This window comes from Castor canadensis, chromosome 3 (genome assembly GCF_047511655.1).
Source record: "Castor canadensis chromosome 3, mCasCan1.hap1v2, whole genome shotgun sequence".
Classification (NCBI taxonomy): Eukaryota; Metazoa; Chordata; class Mammalia; order Rodentia; family Castoridae; genus Castor; species Castor canadensis.
The window spans coordinates 122491634-122505354 of record NC_133388.1 but is presented as its reverse complement, the minus strand read 5'-3'; the positions used below and the strand labels follow the sequence as shown (position 1 = coordinate 122505354).

Below are 13721 nucleotides of genomic sequence, written 5' to 3'. Positions count from 1 at the left end.
AGACCTATCACCTACCAAAACTGAACCAAAAGGATATTAAAAAAAAAACTTACACAAATGTACAATAAGTAATAAGATGGGGTGGGTGCATATGCCCCCCCATACTTCACACATGGCAGCCCAAGAGCAGTAGCCAAACCATCTGGGGAAGATGTGCCATCAGTAACCCCACCCTACTGAACAAAACCCAAATAATGATGGTTTCCATGTTCATCTGGCCTTACAAATAACCTGCCTCACTCCTTAAGGTGTCCCTGTTTAGATGCATGTGGGCTGCCTCATGCCTTGAGGTGTTCTTATGTTCTGCCAATAACACCCTTTTCTATCCTTTAAAAAGAAAAGCTGAATATGATAGCACATAGCTGTAATCCCAGCTGTAACCTCGGGAGGCAGAGCATTGCCATTTGAGGCCAGCCCACCAAAAAGTTACCAAAACCCCCATCTCAACCAATATGCTGAATGTGGTGGCACACAACTGTTGTCCCAGCTACATGGGAGACATCAGGGAGGCAGGGATAAACAGAAGGATCATGGTCCTGGCAAAAAATAAAGACCTATTAAAAACTAACTAAAGCAAAAGCACTCGAGGCATGGTTCAAGTGGTACAGCACTAGCCTAACAACTGTGAAGTCCTGAGTTCAACCCCAGTCTGCCAAAAAAAAATCCTAACTTCATTTAAGTATTAAGCCCCCTTTCCACTTCAAAAAAAAAGAAAAGAACCTGTCTAACATTCATGAGTCCCTGGGTCGGATTCTCAGCACCAAAAGAAAAAAATAAATTAAGAATAATCAATAATGCTTATACAAAAAGAATGCAATGTCCACTCAATTTTGTTACCTTTTATTATTTTACAATATATTTCAAAAATGCCACTACAGTTGCCTTAACTACTCTATAAGACCTGGAAAAAAGAACACTTAGAATTAGAACAGACAAACATCAGGCTGAGATACCTACTTATACTGAACCATTACTACTAAAGGGTTATAGTTTTTAAATAAGCAGATGTGTGATAATGCAAGATAAAATAAAAACTTGTTAAAAAAAAAAAAGGAAACCTTGCTTTAATGACTATAGAAAGGAGGTGGTTTTGTTTTGTTTTTTCAACACATCTGGTTCTGACAGCAAGCAGTATTATGCAATTAAAGCAATATGTGCCCTGAAAGCTTGTATTTTCTGTTTGTGCGTATCACTTGAATCAGAGACCAGACACATGAAAAAACATTGTTCTTGGTAACTTCAATACTTCTTCCTCCAGAGGATCGCAATGTTAGTGTAACTCAAGATTTACTGGTGACAGTTTTTTTATGATTCTTTTTTCCAGTAACACTGGATGCTTTAAATTTCTCTAAAAGAGAAGTAATGGAAATATAAGGAAACCCTCCAGGGTCCAATTTTCACTTCACATTCTCCAAGTAGTAAAATAGCAGCTGTACATGGTGATGAAAACAAATTTCGATTTCTATTAGTTTTTAATCATGTCAATATTAAAACATATCTGGATTTAGCTGAGTTTCCAAAAAGAAAACCTCATTTGCCAAATATTTTAGAACTCTAACAAAGCATTCTATACATATAATTTGCTCTTGCCTATCAAAAAAAATTCACGTGTGTGTGTATTCACACACACACACATTTGTTTGCAAATCTTACCTTCACTGAAGTCTTTCTCTGGTTAGACATGAGAACAAGATTGAATGACTGATGCTGGCTTTATTTCTTCATAAGCAATAATTTGGGTCTTTTATTCAATGTGATTGCAGCATTTTCATAATGAACTCACAAAAGGCAATGTAAAGAAAGACCTATTGAATAGGCTTCTGCCAGGCAATTCATGTTTTAATGTTAAATGCTACCAAAGCAGCACTACAGTATTACAGGCATTCAATTTTTTTTTCTTTTTCAAGTCTGTCAGTTCTTTACTACTTTTATTTTCTAGTGGGAAATAGTGCACAATCACAAAGTAAGGTCAAGAGACCACTTACAATCTCATGGTGGACTTAACTCTCACGAGCTGATGTAAACCACAGTGAACAGTAGTCAACTAGAACCACATTTGGCCATGTTCAAATAGTTCCAAAAGCACTTTGCCCTCTACATGTTTCCTCCTTCTTAAATGGGTTTTTGTTAATCTTATTAAAATCAAAATAAATAAAACTGTAACATTTTTTGTAGAGTTGTATTTTTAAGGGTTGTATTTTTCAGTTTGCAAAATGTCATTAATAATGTCCTTTCTATAAACATGGTTGGCAAAATTTTTAAAAAAGGCACAATGGGAGGGGTAACAAGAAATGTTTTCAACTTTCAGTGAAGAGACCAAAGCACATATTGTTCATGAAGCAGAGAAAAATGTTCAGTAATTCATGCACAACTTGAGCCATGAAAACACTTCTCTTCAGAAAGATCCTGAGGCTTGAGGAGAAAAAAGGCTGTCCTAATCACGTGCTTCATGTAAAATAAAATGCAAAGCTGCACAAACATGTTTGGTTTTAACAACGGACCCATTTTTTAAAAAGTGAGGCAATTAAAGAAAACAAAACCAAAATACTTTCATAAGATTCAACCTGCAGCCTCTGTTCTTTCTACCACTCAATGGGATAAAATGTAAAATGCAGCATACGCAATCATGTAATCTAAAAACTTTTCATGATAACTTATTGCAAATTGCACTTGACAGTTCACCACAACAATGGAAAACTGGCCCCTTGTTGGTTCACACAGTCCTTGAGACTCAAATTGAAGTCACCAGTAAAATGATCTAGATAGAAAGTTTGCAGCTGTGCTCAGCCAGCTAGCTCCACCCTCGGGGTGTGAGCCAACCCGGGATACTGCTTTGTCCTGCTCCTTTGTGGGACTCTCATCCTCAGGCAGGTAGTCAGGCAGCTCTGTGTTCTCTTCTACTTCCACAGGAGTATCTTGGAATGGAACCAGCATCTGATACAGAGAATGTGTTAAGAACTGTTACAAAATCAACTTAATGTGATATGTATATATATATATATACACATATATATGCATATATATATGTGATATGCATCATTCTAATTACCATCGTTATTCTCAGTGTCTCTATGCCTTCTAAAATTTTTCTCTTGCACACAGCAGGCCCAAAAGATGAGTACTATGTAAACAGAAAGGAAGAACCACAAACGAGTACACATGCTGATCCACTGAGGTTCTAGGAGTAAATGAGCAACTCCTTTCTATGTTAAGACAACTAAAACAAGTGTCAGGTCACTCTGTGTCCCTGGAGGATCATGGAACCTCCTATTTGGGGAACCCGAATGAGCTTAAGGCATACAGAGTCATCATCCCTATCCTGACACTAGTGGAAAACACAGCAATAGGCAAGGACTTTCACCATACATACCTGTCCAATGGTTATACCTTTATTCTGGATCAGAAAACTAAAGTTAGGAAGTATATAAAAATCAATGCGAGAATACCATGTATCCTTTATTTCAATATAAAATCAGTAAGATATCTCCATTGAGATAAAAGTTTTCTTCACAAGAACAGTCTGAAATTCATAAAAGAATTCTCTATATTACTAAAATAGTTCATTGCTAACCAAGAAACACCAAATTCTTATATATTTGGCAACTATTGGTCAGAAATACTAGCAATCTGCTAACCATAAAAAGTAATGAATATTCTGAGAAAATAAATAATACTTTTACCTCTTCCCCACTTTCACTTTTCACAACTTGTTGAGCTTTCATGACCTTGGTTGATGCTATTGCTGATGCCAAAGCCTGGGCCAGGATAAAAAAAATAGCAATTTTGAACACTGGCTTAACACCCGTAACCTCAAGCACATTCAGCCACTGAAAATACTAACCTCAGCTTTTAAATCTGAACGGATTCGCACCACACATCTTTGAACAGCCATTTGAAAAGTAAAGCTAATAACGCCTTTAATTTTTAACAAAGCCTCTTCACATAGATTTCTTCGAGACTGAAAAGTAAAAGCAAATTGTTACTAGAACAGGCAAAATAACAAAAGAAATCAATTTAAGTCACACTGAACTAGTGATTACAGTCGTTTCACTTAATGACAAGGATATGTATTGAGAAACACATTGTTTGTCGATTTTGTTGTCAGAAATGTAGCAGTCTCTCTGAGTTGAGGACAAAGCTGAGAATTTGGGGAGGCCATGACAACTATACTTCACAAGGCAACTACTCAATACTGCATTTGAATTTAATCATATTCAAGTAAGTTTCATTTGCAACATAATTTTGGCATATACTATATTACACTGTAATTGCCAATACTGTTCCTTATCAAAAATTGACTCTTAATTTACTTAGAAAAAAACCACTAAAACCATACATTTGGACCTAATAAAGCATCTGATCAGATGCCTGCAGGTGTGAATTTGAAAGATTCCCCAGAATAACTTTCTTTAATCGAGTTAGGAAGCCAAACACTGCCAAAATCACTAGGAAAGCTCTTTTCTCCTACTGACATCATTTTTTCATGTTTTATTTTAAACTACTTAAATAGTTTATACTTGTGCGTGTCTGGGGGATGAAACTTCATATAGTTAAAATGTATCTTTTTTATGAATAAAAGGAAAATTATCTTTTTTAAATGCATGAGAAATGAAAGCTGCACAAAGAAGAGGGGCCACATGGAGATAAACCTGCTCTCGAGATCTGTAGACAGTGCCCCTTGAGTTTTCAGCTGACGGAAGATCAGTGCCTCTATGTTAGAAAAAACCTGAGGCTGGGGAAAGAACTAACAGAAAGGAATAGAAAGAACAAGGGTGTGGGGCTCACACTGTGCTGAGAATACATTATAGTCCCATCAGCTGTAAGAAAAAAAATCTCTAGATACGCCAGTAGAGAGTACACAAAAGGGTATTGCCTCAACAGTGTGACAAAATTATCCCCAGGCTAAAGGGTGCCATGGTCTTGCCTAACAAAGCTTTAATGCAAGGTTCAAAAGGATAAAGCTGTTTACAAGTAACTGTAATTCAAAATAAAGCTCAAGAATATTTAAAGGCTGTGCATACAAATATAGGCTGTACTTCACAACATAATATTCACAAAATCTGGCATCCACAGAAAAAGCCGTTGACAAAATCCAGCATCCTTTCTTGATAAAAGTTCTGATGAAACTAGGAAAAGAAGGAATGTACCTCAACATAATAAAGCCTATATATGACAAACCTATAGTAAGCATCATAACAAATGGGGAAAATCTGAAATCATTTACTCTAAAAGTCAGAAATGAGGCCAGGGTATCCATTCTTTCCACTCTTATTCAACAAAGTTTTGGAATTCCTAACCAGAGCAATAAAACAGGAAGAAATAAAAGGAATTCAAATAGGAAAGGAAGAAGTCAAATTATCTCTAATTGCATACGACATGCTCTTATACCTATAAAAGACCCAAAAGACCCCACCAAAAAACTCCTAGACATCATACATACCTTCAGTACAAAATCAGTTTACAAAAATCAGTAGCTTTTTTATATACCAACAATGATCAGACTGACAAAAGAACTTAGGAAAACAATTCAATTTACAACAGCCTAAGAAATATACATATACCAAGGAATAAACTTAATAAAGGAAGTGAAAGATTTCTACAATGAAAACTATAAACCTCTAAAGAAGACATCAGAAGATGGAAAGATCTCCCATGCTCATAGTTTAGCAGAATTAATATCCTGAAAATGGCTATACTACCAAAAGCAACTTTATGTTCAATGCAATCCCTACCAGAATTTCAATGACATTCTTCACAGAGACTGAACAATCACTACAACATTCATACGGAAGCACAAAAGACTACAAATAGCCAAGGCAATACTGAGCTGAAAAGAGCAATACTGGAGGTATCAAAATACCTGAATTTGAACTATAGAGCCACAGCAATAAAAACAGCATGGTATTGGCACAAAAACAGACATGAAGACCAATGAAAAAGAACAGATGAGTCCAACATAAATCCACATAGCCACAGCCACCTGATTTTTGACAAAGGCAGCAAAAATATACAACAGAGAAAAGACAGCCCCTTCAACAAATTTTGCTGGGGAAACTGAATATTTGTATGTAGAAGACTAAAACTAGATCCATGTCTTTCACCTTGTATAAATATTTACTCAAAATGGATCAAAAATATTAATGTAAGACCTGAAATTTTGAAATTACTCAGGAAAGAACAGGGAATAAACTGGAACCTATAGGCATAGGTGATAACTTCCTAAACAGAATTTCAATGGCTCAGCAATTGAGAAAGAACTGACAAATGGGACTACATGAATATAAAAAGCTTCTGCACACCAAAGGAAATGGTCACCAGACTGAAGAGACAGCCTACACTATGGGAGAAAATCTTTGTCAGCTATACATCTGAAAAAGGATTAATAACATAATTTACAAGGAGCTCAAAAAACTAAACTCCCAAAGAATCAATAATTCAATGAAGAAATGGACAAACGACTGAACAGACATTTTTCAAAGTACAAATGGCCAAAAAAAACCCACATGAAGAAATGCTCGACCCCTCGCCACAAAGGAAATGCAAATCAAATCCACATTTCTCAATCCTCACTTCTGTTTGATTGGCTACCATCAGGAAGACAAACAACAACAAATGTTGGTGAGGATGTGGGAAAAAGGAACCCTTTCATGCTGCTAATGGGAATGTAAATTAGTGCAACCACTATGGAAAACAGTACAGAGGCTCTTCAAAAAACGAAAAGTAGAACTGACATATGATTCAGCAATTCCACCCCTAGTAATATATCTAAAGGAATGTAAGTCAGGATACAATAAAGACTCTTGCACACTCATGTTTATTACAGCATTATTCACAATGACCAATCTACAGAAACAGCCCAAATGCCCTACAACTGATGAATAGGTTAAGAATATGTGGTATACATACACAATGACATATTATTCAGCCATAAAGAATGAAATTTGTTGTTCACAGGTAAATGGATAGACCTGGAAGACATCATGTTAAGTGAAGTAAGCCAGGTTCGGAAAGACAAAGGTCACATGTTTTCTCTCATATATGGAAGATGGATCCAAATATAAACACAAGCATTATCATATAAACATACATATGCAAAACATGTTTCCAAAAGTGGGACTCTTAGAAGAGACTAAGTGTAGAAGAAAATGATAGGGAATAAATAATATTGAAATAGGTCACATCTGTGTAGGAGCAACACACAACAAAATGCACTGAAAACTGCTGAACAATATAGGGTAGGAGGAGAAAGGTAACAAAGAGTAGTAGAGGGGGCTTGACTGGTTACGTGTATTATATTTACAGGTAAAATACCAAGGCAAGACCCCACTAAACAATGAACAAATACCAAAACAATGAAGGACAGGAATGCAAACCAGGGCATCTTAAGAAGAGGGTCATAGTTGGAGGGGGTGGGTAAATGAGGAGGGTGAAAAAGGGTGAATATAACTGAGGTACTTTTTATGCATGTATGAATATGGAACATTCAAACCTCTCAAAGTCATTTTAAGAAGGGGAGGAGGGGCTGATGGAGTGACTCAAGCAAGTACTGAGGTCCTGAGTTCAAACCCCAGCACCGTCAAAACACATACACACACACACACACAAAGAAGGGGTGTGGGAGAGGAGAGACAATAATGAAAGGGATGAACCAAACCAGGGTACAATATACAATATACGTATATACGGAAATGTCACAATGAAAACCCTGTATAGGTACATAAACTAATAAAATCTTTAAAAAAAATCTGGCTTCCATTCAAAAATTACCTTGTATGCAAAGCAAGAAAGCATAAAACAAAATTAGAAAAATCAATCACAGAAACACATTTAGAAGACAAATGATAGAATTGATAGGCACTAAACAGTTATTCTAAATATAGTTTGTATATTCAAGAACACAGAGAAAAGTATAAACATAAACATGTTAAGATTTTTAAAAAGACCCAAATCAAGATTCAAGATGCCTTTAAAACAATGTCTGTAGTAATAAATTAACAGCAAATTAAACACTCAGAGAAGGAAAAAAAAATTAGTTAAACACAGAAACAGAAATGATCCTCAATGAAAGATAGAAAAAAAAAAACAGAAAAAGAAGTGAATAGAATGTGAGTGAAGTGTGGGAAAGCTTCAGTGGTGTATACATGTACTTTAAGTCCCTGAAATACCCAAGAAAAGGTAAAGAGATTTGAATACATAATGGAAAAATTTGTTGCAAACTTAAATCTAGACAGCCATGAAGTTGAATGAACCTAAATTAAAATAAGCATGAAGAAACTACACCAAAACAGATCATAAAACAAATTGATCAAAACCAGTGATAAAAGAAAATCTGAAAAGCAGGCAAAATCAGGAACAACAAAATCATGAATGAATAAGCAGAAGACTGAACAGAAACAAAGCAAAACAGAAGGCAGTAGAGCAATATCTTAAGTGTGGGAACTTTAAAAAGTCACATTGTACCTATCAAAAAAATCTTTTGAAAACAAAAATAGAACTTTCCAGACATAAAAACCAAGTATTGGAGACTTCAGTATTCAATTTTCAAAAAATGAATAAACAACTAGATGGAAAAGCATCAAGGAAAAACAAGAGTTAACACTATAAACCATCTAAACTTAATACTTATGGAGCACTCGAACAACCAAAATACACACAACATTCTCCAAGATAACCTATGTGTTAGGTAATAGGACAAGACTCAATAAATTTAAAAGAACTGAAATCCTAAACTATATTATCTGGTCACATGGAATAAATTAGAATTGAGTATCAGAAGGAAACTTGGAAAATTATTTGGAAATCAAACAATGCTCCTAAATAACCAATGAGTCAAAAAAGAAATCACAAGGGAAATTAGAAAATACTTTGAAATGAATCACATGAAAATACAACCAAAACTTATGTGATACAGAAAAGGTAGTATTTAGAGGCAAATTTATAGCTGTAATGACATTAAAATAGAAGGGCATCTCAAATCAGTAACTTAACTTTTCACCTGAAGAAATAAAAAAAAGAACAAACTAAACTTGAAGCAAGCAGAAAGAGGAAACAATAAGGACTGAAGCAAGGAGTAGGGGAGACAAAAAGACCAAAAAAAGAGAGAGAGAAATCATTATCAAAAGCTGAAAAGATCAACAAAATTGATAAACCTTCAGTTTTCTGACCAGTGGGGGGAAAAGACTTAAACTGCTAAAATCAGGAGTCAAAGAGGGGACATTACCATCAACCTCACAAAAATAAAAAGAATTATAAGCTGAGTATCCTTTATCTGGTCTTGGGACCATAAGTATTTTGATTTGGGAGTGCTTTAGATTTTGGAATATTTGTATAAACTTTATTGACTGAGCATCTCTAATTTAGAAATCTAAAATACTCCAAAATCCAAAACTTTTCAATGTCAGTTCAATGTTCAAAAACTTTGGGATTTGGAAACATTTCTAATTGTGAGTTTTGGATTTAAGGATGCTCACCCTGTATAAACAAATACCATAAACGATTATATGCCAATGTATTAGATAACCTCAATGAAATGAGCAAATTCTTGGAAAGACAAACTATCAAAACTGATCAAAGACAAAAGAAAAAAATGAATAGACTTGAACAAGAGTTCAATTATAATCAAGTGGTAGAGTGCCTCTCTAGCAAGTGGGAGGCCTAAGTTCAAACTCGAGTACTGCAAAAAAAAATTAAACACACACACACACACACACACACACACACACACACACACACACACGATCAAAAAGTTGCCTACAAAGAAAAGCCAAGGCAAAATGGCCTCACTGGTGAATTACACAAAATGTTTAGCCAGGTGCTGGTGGCTCACGCCTGTAATCCTAGCTACTCAGGAGGCAGAGATCAGGAAGATTGCAGTTCGAAGCCAGCTGGGCCAATAGTTCACAAGACTGTATCTTGAATAAACATATCACAAAAAAAGGGCTGGTGGAGTGACTCAAGGTGTACACCAAGTTCAAGCCCCAGTACTGCAAAAAAAAAAGTTTAAAGAATTAAAACCAATCCTTCATAAACTCATCTCATATGAATATAGATCCAAAACTCAACAAAATCCTAGCAAACTAAATCTGGCAGTACATTAAACTACCTTACCCCATGGCCAACTGGGATTTATCCAAGGAATGAAAAGTTAGCTCAATACACGAATACAAGCAAAGTTATATAACTTATTAAAAGAACTCAACAATAAATAAATAAAAAGCCATTTAAAATTGGGCAATCTGAATAACCATATGAGCATATTTCTAAGAAAAAAATCTGAGATAAATTAAAGATGTACACAATAAACCCTAAATCAACCACTAAAAAATGGCCACCAAGTATTCAAAAAGTTGCTCAACACCATTAGGTATTAAGAAACCAAATCAAAACCATAGCAATATTATTTCATACTCACTAGGATGATTAAAATTTTTAAAATCTGGAAAGTAACAAGTGCTGAAGGGGATGTGCAAAAACTGGACCCCTCACACAGTGCTGACTGGAAAGTAAAATGGTGCAGCCACTGCTCAACAGTCTGGGAGTTCCTCAAAATATTAAACTAGCAAACAATCCAGTCTTGCTGCCCGCAGGACAATTGAGACCGTGTGTTAGCACAAACTTGTACAAGTGCAGGGTGTTGGTGGTTCACGCCTGTAATCCTAACAACTTGGGAGGATGAGATCGGAAGGATTGTGATTCAAAGCCAGCTTGGGCAAATAGTTCAAGAGATCCTATCTCCAAAATAACCAGAGCAAAATGGGTTGGAGGTGTGACTCAAGCGACAAGCACCTGCTCCGCAAATTCAAAGCCCGGAGTTCAAACCCCAGACCCACAAAAAAAAAAAAAAAAAAGAACCCTTACACGTGCAGTATTCGTAGAAATTTGTAAGAGCCAAAATGTAGAAGCAACTGTTCACCAACTTATGAATGGATAAACAGAATATAGCACATCCATGCAATGGAAAACTATAAAAAGATGTACTAATACATGCTACAACATGGAAGAGCCTTGAAAAAAATATGCTAAGTGAAGGTCAGATGAAAAGATCACATTTTCACCTATACTAAATGTCCGAAATAGACAAAAAGTAAGTTAGTACTTCCTTGACACTAGAAGGAACAATGTACTAATCATATGAAGGTTTCCTTTTTGGTGATAAAACATTTCACAATTAAGACAGTGGTGATGGTTGCATAACCTTGAAATATAATTAAAACTATTAACTGCACACTTAAAAGTAGAGAATTGGGGGCTGGAGGTATAGCTCAGTGGTAGAATATACAAGGCTCTAGGTTCAATCCCCAGCACTACAAAAAGAAATGAATAAATGAAAGGGTGAACTGAATGATATGTAAATTACATCTCAATAAAAAACAAAATCAGAGTATTTGTATAACAGAGATGTACTACAAAAAATGTTAAGGAAGTCCTTCAGGAAGAAGGAAAACAATACAATGAAAATCTAGATCAACACAAAGAAGTACAGAAAAGGCAAAATTACTTTTATTTTATAAATATCTTTAAAATACATTTTAAAGAAAAAGTAATAATGTATTATGAGGTTTATAACACATGCAGAAGTAAAATGTATGATAACAGCACAAAGGCAGAAAGAGGAGAAATGAAAGTATACTGTTGTAAGTGTTTCATACTACCCATGAAATGATGTATTGGTTGAAGCTAAACTGTGATAAATCAAAGATATAGCAAATACTACTCCAGTGAATAAATGAATGAAAATTATAGCTAATAAGCCAACAAAGAGATAAAATGGAATCCTAAAAAAACTCCAATTAGTCCAAAGGCAGAAAAGAGAAAAAGGGAACAAGGAATAGACAAGAGAAATAGAATTAGCAGAATTTTTTAAAAAATCCAACTATATAAATAATTGGTGGCCCAAATTAGAGGGCAGATTTTCTGATTGGATAAAAAAACAAGTCCCAAACAGACAGTGCTTAGAAGACAGTCACTTGAAATACAGACACAAAGAAAAGATACACATTAATCAAAAGAAAGTTGGAGTGGCTAATATTAAAAGCAGACAAAGAATGAATATAGAAGGAACCAAAAGTTATGGAGAATTATGGCTGTAGTTCTACAATATTCTAAAAGATTTTATACAATCATTGTTATTTGTTCCTTAAGTGTTGATAGAATTCACCAGTGAAAAGATGGTAGTAGCAACACATGCCTGTAATCCCAGTATTCAGGAGGTAGAGGCAGAAGATCATGAGTTCAAGGTCAGCCCAAGCTACATAGCAAAACCATGTCTCAAAAAATAAAAACAAAGAAAAATGATTCACCAGTGAAGTCATCTGGGCCTGAAGTTTTCTTTATGGGAAGGTTTTTAACTACACTGTCAGTTTCTAAAACAGATAAAAAAACTGATCAAGTTATTTATTTCTTTTTAAGTGAGTTTTAGTAATCTGTGTCTTTCAAGAAATTGTTATCAAAAATTTTATTCACAGTTATTTCAAATATTTATGCATTCTTTCAGTGTCTATAGGGCCTATAGTAGTATCCTTTTTCATATCTGACATTGCTCATTTGTAACTTCTTTTTTATTATCAATCAGTTTGGCTAGAGGTGTATAAATTTTTTTGATCATGTACAAAGACCAGCTTTTGATTTCACTTATTTTTCTCTATTTTCATTTCACAGGTTTCTGAGGTTTTTGTTTGTTTCCTCTCTTCTGCTTCTTTCAGTTTTAATTTGCTCTTCTTTTGCTAATTTAAGGCAGTAGCTTAAGTCATTGGTATGGTATCTTTTCACTTTTTTATATAAACATTTAGGAACATTTAGTGTTTCTACTCTAAACACTATTTTGGCTGCTTTCCACAAATTTTGATGCTATACCTTTATTTGTATTCAATTTAAATGCTTCCTAATTTATCTTATTATTGATCCATGGATTACTTTAGAAATGTGTTAGTTTTCTAAATTTTGGAGAGATTTTCCAGATATCTTTCTGTTATTGATTTCTTATATTCATTGTGCTCAGAGAACTTAATTTGTAAGGTTTTAATCCTTTTAAGTTTATTAATGTACACAAATTATAGAAAACAATAGGTTTCATTATGACATTCTCATACATAATATATATAGTAGTTTGATCATACTTACCTCCACATCACCTACACCTACTGTCCCCCAGTTGGGCTCCTCCCTATTCCCATTAGTCCCCCTTTTTACTTCTTTCTTTTTTAAAGATTCTATATATGAAAGAAAACAAGAGACTTGTCTTTCTGGGTCTAGTTTATTTCACTTAACAGGATGATCTCCAGTTCCAAAGACTTGTTTTAAAGTCCACAACATAGTCTACCTTGGTAAACATTCCTTCTGCATGTGAAAAGAAAGATTATCACACTATTGATGGGTAGCATGTTCAATAAATATTAACTAAGGCTAAGTTGATTGATAGCACTATTCCTGTCTTCTCTACCCTTACTGATATTCTCTATACTTTTATTAATTAAGAAAGTGGAGTTGAAATCTCTAGCTTTAACTTTGGATTTGTCTGTTTCTTCATTGTTTCTGATAGGTCATATGTTTTGCTTCAGATAATTTGAAGCCCTATTAGTAAAGGTATAAACATTGAAAGTGTCATGTCCTCTGATGAACTGAATACTTTAGCCCAAAGTGATCCTATTTCATCAGTAGGAAATACTGATATTGGGACTTTTTCTTAGTTAGCAAGTAACACTGAAGAATTTCTCCTTCCCTTC

At 34.7% G+C, this 13721-nt stretch overlaps 1 protein-coding gene across 2 annotated transcripts in view; it reads right to left on the bottom strand.

The window, feature by feature from the left end:
* Positions 1 to 824: 824 nt before the first annotated feature.
* Armc1 (armadillo repeat containing 1) overlaps positions 825 to 13721 on the bottom strand; it is a 37838-nt gene continuing 24941 nt past the window's right edge. For both annotated transcript variants that reach the window (XM_020167512.2, XM_074068595.1), the window contains 3 exons: positions 3842 to 3958; positions 3681 to 3755; positions 825 to 2934 (listed from right to left, as the gene is read on the bottom strand). In XM_020167512.2, coding sequence (XP_020023101.2) covers positions 2743 to 2934; positions 3681 to 3755; positions 3842 to 3958 — 384 coding nt within the window. In that variant the 3' untranslated portion in view covers positions 825 to 2742. The remainder of the gene's footprint in view (positions 2935 to 3680; positions 3756 to 3841; positions 3959 to 13721) is intronic.